We start from the raw sequence: 8,690 nt of genomic DNA on the forward strand, positions 1-8,690 counted from the left end.
ATTTTATTAGAATTTCACACAAAAATAAGAAAATAAGCCACAAATGCAAACTACATTCCAACGACTCTAATACAAACATTTTTAAATTGCAATCGGAAGGAATAGTAATACAATATAAATTAAATACAGAATGGTGATGGAATTATCAATCACGGTCCATGAAGTCACTTGAAATTTTAAGTCTGTGCAAATACAGGTTACTTACATTAATATAACTCAAGGTAGCGTATACTTCACGTACGGCACTTCGACATCATTACCATCGGCATCGTTGCAACATAATTCAAAAACTAGAGCCCTTACGTGCGGTTCGATGCGGCGTTTTGATACCTTCTTAACCACCTCGGACATCGGCAAATTTAGCCTCTCCTGCGCCTTGGACTTCGCCATGAAAAACGAGTAAAGCATGCAGACGCCCTGCGACAACATCGTGATTTCCAGTCCGTGCTTCGTTTTGAAGTAGTCGAGAAACTCGCTGAGCGTCATCTCGCCGTCGATCTCGAATCGGTCCCACAGCGTCCACGCGTTGCCGCAGTATTCCATCTTGGGCGCGGCGATCGGCTCCGAGAATCCCAAGAAGGGGAGCGCCAAATTTACGAAGCCGTTCTTGAACGGATCCAACTTCTCCATTCCGTTCAGCAACTTGTACAGCTCGAGGCAGACCATTCCGGAGACGACCGACGTCGTCGTCGCTATCGCCGGTATAATTTTGCCCGCTATCAATTTGGAACGGTGACGGTCGGCGGGCGGTATCTTGTAATTTGCGGCCCGTAGATTCGAGGCGGCGACGATGTAGTCCATGTGCAGGTTGGCGTCGTCGTCCTTTTCGAACTCGATCGGGTTGAGTTTGAGGTTGTTCAGTTCTTCGGGCGAGGGCAGCTCCTCCTGCAGCTGGGTTACCCGGTCCATATCGACGTTAGTACCATTACTCACAGCCATTTGAGAATCGGTTACCGCAATCTTCACACCGGACTTCGGAATGAACGGGGGAACCTTAAATGACAATACACGAGCGTGAGTCATTCTGATTCGCTCAGAAAGTTTCTGACCACTCCCCCATCAACGCACTCATACAGTGGACCGTCTCACCTTTAATGCAACATCAATAAAGATTTAGAAGACGGCAAAAGACTGAGGTCAAAGGGTTTTTAGCGCTATTGGCTGCACTTTGACGTCCGTCCGTCCGTCACACGTACTCCTTCAGCACCACTGAACCGATTTGGGCGATATAGGGCTCATTTGAAAGGGCTCAAGGATTCCGTGAGTACCGATATTTTTGGTTTTGCGCATGCGCAGTGCCAACTTTCTTATTTATGAAAGCAGTTAAATGAAATATCATATGTAGGCACTTTGAATTAAACTAAAACTAACACCGGTTTCAAATTTACTGTTTACGCATGCGGTATGTTTTATTTATGAAGGTATTCAATTAAATTTCTAATGTAGACAATGCGCAATGCTATTTACGAAAGCATTTATAAAAAATTCCATATGTAGACACTTCGAATAAAAGTAAAGCCATAGAGGAAATACAATGAGTTACAAACAAATAGGATAAACTGCCATTGCAGTTTTTCCTGCAGAAGAAAATAGGAAAAAACTAAAAAATCACCACGTTAGTAAACCGCGCTCGGCGATGGCGCCCGGATGTCGCCGACCTCACAGCATGTAGCCCCGTCAAAACCCTCGACAAATTTATTATTTAATGAACTTTCGATACTTGCTATTAATTGTTGTGTGCGTATTGGATTTCGTTTCACACATTTTATAGAATTGTAAGTAGGTAGGTAATAAATTATTCGACAGAGTACAATCAATCTATTTTTTTTAACGAATGCCATCGTCTTGAAAGGTCGGGCAGTAAAGTGAAAAATTCTTTGATTTATTTAAAGGGAATGACAGTACTATGAAGTTAGGTTATAAAAAATGACAGCTATTCAGATTTTATTTGTCAATTTTTTTAAGTTGGCAGCAAATTTTACATCGCCATCTACTTGTGAGGTGTGTGAAAGGTGGCGACACGTCGGTTGTACAAGTATAGCTTAAGCAGAGTTTAAGAATTAAGCTGAGTTTAAACACAGTTCAATTTTTTAGAGTGTTGTACATACTTCACTCAACAACTAAACGCAACTTAAGTTTTGTTTTATTTAAGCAGCCGATTTTGTTGGTTTAAGCTTAGTTTTGGTTCTTTGCGCATAGTCACCGATTTGTTAGTTTTGTTAGGTTATAATTTTATGTAATACCTGTTACCATTGATTAACATAATCAATGCTGTTACCCTCCAAATTGTAATGGAGTTGCATGCACTAACAGATGATGAAGATTTCCTAGAAGTAATTAATATAATTGGACGCAGAAGAGCAGCAAAGATATATAGGCACCGAGATAACCACTTTACAAAGTGGAATGATAAGGAATTTTTAAATAGATTTAGGTTATCCAAAGATTCAGTTCGTTTTGTAATTGATTTAATACAAGAAGAAATATCACATCCCACAAACAGGTATAAAAACGACCCTATAGTGTAGCTACCACCCAACCACATCGTATAATTTCGTTACAGAAACTTTGCAGTAAGTGCCGAGTGTATGGTATTATTGGCACTAAGGTATTTAGCAACTGGCTGCTTTTTGTCAGTTGCAGGCGACTTTATTGGCATCGATAAATCTACTGCAAGCAGACTTACTACAAAAGTCTGTCGAGCCATTGCCAGTCAACACCTCATTTTTATCAAAATGCCTACCACAGAGGAAGAAATGAGAGAAAGAAGTAGAGGCTTTTACATGATTAGTCGTTTCCCCAAATGCATTGGTGCTATTGACTGTACCCATGTGAAGATTATATCCCCCGGTAACAATGCTGAGATTTTTCGAAATCGGAAAAATTTTTTTTCTTATAATGTGCAAGCTGTTTGTGATGCAAGCCTGAGGATTCAAAATATTGTATGCAGATGGCCTGGGTCATCTCATGATAGCACAATATTTTTACATTCTCAAATAAGAAATCAATTTGAGAATGGAGACTTTAGAGGGTACTTATTAGTTGGAGATGCAGGATATGCTATTAAGCCGTATTTAATTACTCCTCTAAGAAATCCGATCACTCGTACTGAAAATTTATTCAATGAATCCCAAATACGCACACGTAACCCAATAGAACGGTGCTTTGGTGTGATGAAACGCCGATTTCCCATATTGTCATTTGGGATTCGACAACGCGCAGAAAAGGTCGAGGCTATAGTAATTGCAACTGCAGTATTACATAATATAGCTAGGAACTTTAATGATGCACTGCCAGACATAAATGAGGAAGAACAAGAAGCTATTGCAGCTGCTGAAATAAATTTCGAAGTGGAAAATGTTCCATATTACAACAATGGACTAAATAATGCTGTACGTCATCACCTTATTCACGAATACTTTAATCGCTTAGCATAGTGTACAGTGTATATTACGAACAAACTTATTGTTTAACATTTTTTAATAACATATCTTTTTGTAACTTCAAAATTTCCATTTTTAATTTGTGTTCTTCTTTCATACATTCTAGTTCGAACTCAGATTTTGTCTTTTTTATTTCTAAATTTAACTTATGTTCCTCTTCCGTATGTTTTAATTTTACTTTTTGTTCTTCCAAAACACCTTCCATTCTACTCTCTTCCAGTTTTGTTTTAGCCTCTGCCCACTGCGAAATCTTCTTGTTAATAACACCCTGGGATGTATCTAAAATTTTAAAATAATTAGTATTTATAGTACATTTCTGAAAGTGATTTTACCAGTGGTGTTTACACAAAGCGCAGCTGATTTTTTTCTTTTAAGCATATTAGGTGTGTACTTTTTCCAGTTTTTATCACCTACAAATTCAGAAGGAACTTAGATTTAATACTTTATGACCAGTACCGTATACTACCATTATTTTCGATATCATCTGTTGCAGATGGTTTTACGGTCGAACTGTAGTCGTGATCGTTAGCAAACTCTACTATCATCTCTGTAACGAAACAATATTGAACCACACACACACTTGGAAGTCCTTATTTACCATTACTAACTTGCAGGTCGTCTGTTTCTGGTATTTCAATTTCAACTGGAAGTAGTAAAATGTATGTAAATTGTTTATAATGTACACATTTTTTACTTACTAGCATCCCCATCAAATTGTGATTGAAATCCCTCTGCTCTTGGGCCAAGTATATCTTTAATGCCCTCTTCGGTGTCATTTAATGGGGTGTCTTTGTAAGGACCACCCCCAGTTCCCATTGAATACGTTTTATTTTCAGACAGTTTCTTTTTCACCCTTTTCTTTAGATTTTCGAACTTCTTTTTTAACACAGCTTCACTACGGTGGCTGTCGTTTACTACATTGAACTCCCGAGCAACATTTGACCAGGCTTCGGTCTTTTGTTGGTTCGTAACCGCATCTGTTTTTTTGCACTCTAAGACATGTTCATATTGTTTTACTAAACTGGTTAATATTGCCTCTTCTTTCGCGGTAAAATTGGCTGCACGCACTTTTTTTTCGTTAGAGCACATCGTTATAAATAAACTAGTATTGATTGAAGGTTAAGTTTATTCACAACAAATATCCAATTAATTCTTTATGCGCATGTTTGCACGTTGCCAACAACAGAAAATTGTGGTTTTGGTAAACGAAGTTTGAACGCAGTTTGTACAACGAGGTTAAACGAAAACTACGCTCAAAACTTGGGCGTAGTTTAGTTAAACCATCCCTGAACTTCACACTTGTACAACCGGCCCTTAGTGTTTTACTTATACTGCTATTGGAAAGGAAAGTAGAAAAAATCAGGCAGCTTACAGAGGTGAAGCAAACGCGCAAGCTAAAATGACGTTTCAATTCAACAAAAAAATATTTATAGAAAAACAATAATGTACCTGTAATTGAATCTTGTGTACCATACATTTTTTATTTATTTATATTATGGAATTCTTCGAACCGAAAAACAACTGGTACCGGAACCTAAAATTACTGAAGCACAAAACCAGAATCGATACAGGAACACGTAAAAAATAATTCTACCGGACTTATACTATTTGATATGAGGTCCAACCCCTGCCGCAGAGTGGAGTGTTGTTTTCAGGAAACTTTCTATTATACTGTGGTGCCTGGTGCTTGATTGGCTGTTCCGCACAGTGAACGAGGACGGAGCGTATATATAAGGGCGATCTTGTGATAGCTGAAAAGCAATGGCCATTCACGAATAGAAGGTGAGCGGATTTGGGCTCAGCTATGGGGGCGGAGGCTCGGAGAGCTTCTATGCTGTTAAACGCATTGGGTGAGTGAAAGGAACCTTGCCTTGGGCAAGGATGGATATCAGGGAGTCCCTCCGGGCTGTCTCACTAAGACCAAAAAGTTATAAAGCCATTCTACCGCGGACATGGAGCAATGGCTGAACCTAGGGTTGAACTCAGATCAATCGTCCATCAACCCTACCAGTAGGGAGAACAAGCATGCGTATTTATATGGTGATCGATCGCGAGAGATGACATCTGCTTCTTCCTTGATCAGCATCGTCCCGTGTTTCAGGCAGAGATGTTAGTCGTCACGACCTGTGCACAGGAGAACCTCTGTAGAGCTGCCATGAAGTCGATAAAAGATTAGCCACCGGCGATAAGGGATGAAAGTGGATGTGGCGCATTCTTTCCTTGAAATATGATACGTCATTTGGACTGTTCGAGAATGTTCCGTGATTTTTCTAGAAACCTTTCGTTTACTACTTATATAAGCAAATTGAATTGTATTTAAAGGAAGAGTCAACATCAACGCTGAAAGCTGAATACCCAAGTGATAAGTTACTCCATCCATCTTTTTATTATTATATACTACAAATTAATACTAATAAAATAATGTGTAAATACACTTAAATACGCGGCTGTCTTTCTCAACACACTGCACTGACTTTAAACGTCACCGCAAATGTTACTTACATACAGGGTGATTCCTATAGTACCTGCCACCGTTTGGGAGCGTATAGGGGGTGCCTAGGGGAGTATTTTGATATAGGACACTTGGGGTCGGAAATCTAAAACAAGGGCGCCAGAACCAAATTTATCTTCTGGAATTTCACGCCTGTATGTAGGCAACCCAACCGACCGACGTTTCGCGCGGAGCGATGCAGAGCGAGTTAGCGCGAGGAAGCGACATGGGAGGGAAGGAGGGAAAACGACAGTCAAAAGCAATAACGTTTACAAGTGTTCAACGTGGCCACCGTTGTTCTCAATGCACTTCCTACATCTAGCCAACTATTATTATACTATTGCCATAGTGTTTATTCACTTGATACGCGTCGTTGCAGACGGGATTTCGTGGGTTTAAACAAAATTCTGATCAAGTGTCAGCCACACATCGCCGCCTGAGATCGCTCCGTGTGCACCGCCGGCCGGTTGGGTTGCCTACCTACAGGCGCGAAATTCCAGAAGGTAAATTTGGCTCTGGCACCCTTATTTTAGATTTCCGACCCCAAGTGTCCTATATCAAAATACTCCCCTACGCACCACCTACACGCTCCCAAACGGTGGCAGGTACTATAGGAATCACCCTGTAGTTACATCCGATGCGTTTGCATCCTCGGCCCTACCATCAATAATAATACCAAACGTGACACACACTCGTACGAACATACATAGTCCATATAGACATTTACATTTTTTTGTTTTATCCAATAAAGTGATTTTTAATCAAATTTTCGTCACCGAACCAATATACCTGAATACGTCTCTGTAAAAAAACAGTTACCGAGCGTTCCGCTGTGTTTTTCAATCTTTTATGTTGGTTGCTAGGCAAAGGTTGCTGTCAAGTTGACAGATGGCGATTAGATAGGTTTACTGGTTTGTATCGCGTGTGTTTAGTTAATGTTGTGCTTTCGTGAGTGGAAGTTGTGTTGGTTTTTGTCGTACGTGAGGTTAAGTAGTTTATTAGTACGTCAATAAAACTTTTAACAATATCTGCGACACTTTTTAATTCATTATGAACTTAAAAAACATACATTTTATGAGTAAAGGCTAGTGATTAGTGTTCCGACTTTTATGTGCATTCGATAAATAAATAATTGCTTAGTTCGCATTCAGAAGAGATTGATAAGCGAATTGTGGAAAGTACCAGATGTTTAAGAATGTCCAATACGTTAAGCGGAGGCGAAAATGTCAGGGCTGCGGAGACAACAACAGATTTGCTCTCTGTACGTGGTGCTCAATGTGCCACGTACACCTTTCCAGAGACAAAATCTCCAGAAGTGCGAGGACACGGGAGAAGCGCCAGTCACGGCGGAAGTACAACCCTCGGAGGTAACGTAACCGCAGGTGCTGCGGGTCGACCTTCGGCTCTTAAAATGGCACGAGGACATCAAAGAGCGTTTTCGCAAGGTCAAATAACAGATTCCTCCGCAGGGTTACGACCTGGACATAGTAGAGTAGGATCGAAAACTGATTTCATACTGCCTCCAGGACACAAAGAGGGCGAAAACTTGGCGAGCAGCGGTGTGAAGTCGTCTTCAAAAGGGCATTCTAGACAGGCATCTCGTTCGGATTCGATTTACACCTTAAGACGTTCGCTTCCTCCACCTTTGTGGCAGAGGCTCGTGTGTACTTTATTGAGACGATCTCCGCGTAGTGAACAAGAAGAACGTTATCGTATAGTAGTGCCTAACCATACGGTTCCTCCTAAGACGCCTAGAAAGGAACATCCAAATGGCAATAGACCCAATAACAAAGTTCGGACTACTAAATATACGTTACTATCCTTTTTACCTAGGAATTTACTAGAACAATTTCATAGGGTCGCTAATTTGTATTTTATATTTATCGTATTGCTCAATTGGTTTCCCGCGATTAACGCTTTTGGCAAAGAAATTGCCATGATTCCAGTACTGTTCGTACTCGGCGTGACCGCCGTTAAGGACCTTTTCGAAGATCGCAGACGACACGCCAGCGATAAGCGAGTGAACAATTCCACATGCCGAATATATCAAAGGTAAGGCTCGAGTCACCTACTAACTAAAATCCTAACGGTTTACTAAAATGTTGTTTACCGATGTGAATAGCAAAATTGCGAACACCGCAATGTGCACCTTGAACAAATACCGTTTGTGTTAATTTTACAATGGTCGGTCATTTGCGAATAATGTAATTTAAGTGTGTGTATAATTGGGCACCAATTAGGTAATAAAGCAGTTACCGTAAAAGACCGCGGTTTTTGCATGTAATTGGTCGCGGAATTTGGGAATTTTCCGCCCGTTTTGAAGTACTTGAGATGAGCTTTGTCGATAAAAATATCTACACTAGATAATATGCCGAGAGATAGGCTAAAAATTTCGATAGCGATAAGCCGATAACTATCTGTAGGTACCAAAAACGGACCAAGAACCAGCTTTTCATGTGCCAGTTATACTTACTTATTCGATAGATAAGCTCCTATTCCAATACGGCGCGAATGCATTTGTTTCTATGGATGCTAACTCTCGGGCAGTTTTATTTTATTTTATTTTATTTTTATCCCTCTCTTGTTTTGGGCCCTCAACAGGCATGCGCCCAATTACAGAGTGACCCGCATAATGCTATTTAGAGGTGCCTCTGCAGAAGGTCTTAAGTTGGTCTATACTACTCCGGTATTTACCTTACAAATTAGGAAAACTGCAGGAAAACCTAATTCGGAGCAGCCGGTAGAATGCTCGGAAC

General features: G+C 40.3%; 3 protein-coding genes and 1 pseudogene across 3 annotated transcripts; 2 read left to right on the plus strand and 2 right to left on the minus strand.

Moving 5' to 3' along the window:
- Positions 1 to 216: 216 nt before the first annotated feature.
- LOC116169157 lies at positions 217 to 1,023 on the minus strand (annotated as a pseudogene).
- Positions 1,024 to 2,031: 1,008 nt separating this feature from the next.
- Positions 2,032 to 4,758, plus strand: LOC116169403 (putative nuclease HARBI1). The gene is made up of 2 exons (XM_031485486.1): positions 2,032 to 2,503; positions 2,564 to 4,758. The coding sequence occupies exons 1-2, from the start codon at positions 2,292 to 2,294 to the stop codon at positions 3,435 to 3,437; spliced, it is 1,086 nt and encodes a 361-aa protein (XP_031341346.1). The 5' UTR covers positions 2,032 to 2,291; the 3' UTR covers positions 3,438 to 4,758.
- LOC116169404 (myb/SANT-like DNA-binding domain-containing protein 3) lies at positions 3,404 to 4,561 on the minus strand. Its single transcript, XM_031485487.1, has 5 exons — positions 4,142 to 4,561; positions 4,042 to 4,086; positions 3,910 to 3,990; positions 3,776 to 3,853; positions 3,404 to 3,722 (listed from the first exon to the last, which is right to left on the minus strand). Exons 1-5 carry the CDS (start codon positions 4,530 to 4,532, stop codon positions 3,463 to 3,465), a joined length of 855 nt encoding a protein of 284 aa, XP_031341347.1. The 5' UTR covers positions 4,533 to 4,561; the 3' UTR covers positions 3,404 to 3,462.
- Positions 4,759 to 6,867: 2,109 nt separating the features above from the next.
- Positions 6,868 to 7,991, plus strand: LOC116168502 (phospholipid-transporting ATPase DNF1-like). Its single transcript, XM_031484386.1, has one exon. The coding sequence runs from the start codon at positions 7,130 to 7,132 to the stop codon at positions 7,988 to 7,990; it is 861 nt and encodes a 286-aa protein (XP_031340246.1). The 5' UTR covers positions 6,868 to 7,129; the 3' UTR covers position 7,991.
- The last annotated feature ends 699 nt before the right edge of the window (positions 7,992 to 8,690 follow it).

Source organism: Photinus pyralis, unplaced genomic scaffold (genome assembly GCF_008802855.1).
Source record: "Photinus pyralis isolate 1611_PpyrPB1 unplaced genomic scaffold, Ppyr1.3 Ppyr1.4_LG4, whole genome shotgun sequence".
Classification (NCBI taxonomy): domain Eukaryota; kingdom Metazoa; phylum Arthropoda; class Insecta; order Coleoptera; family Lampyridae; genus Photinus; species Photinus pyralis.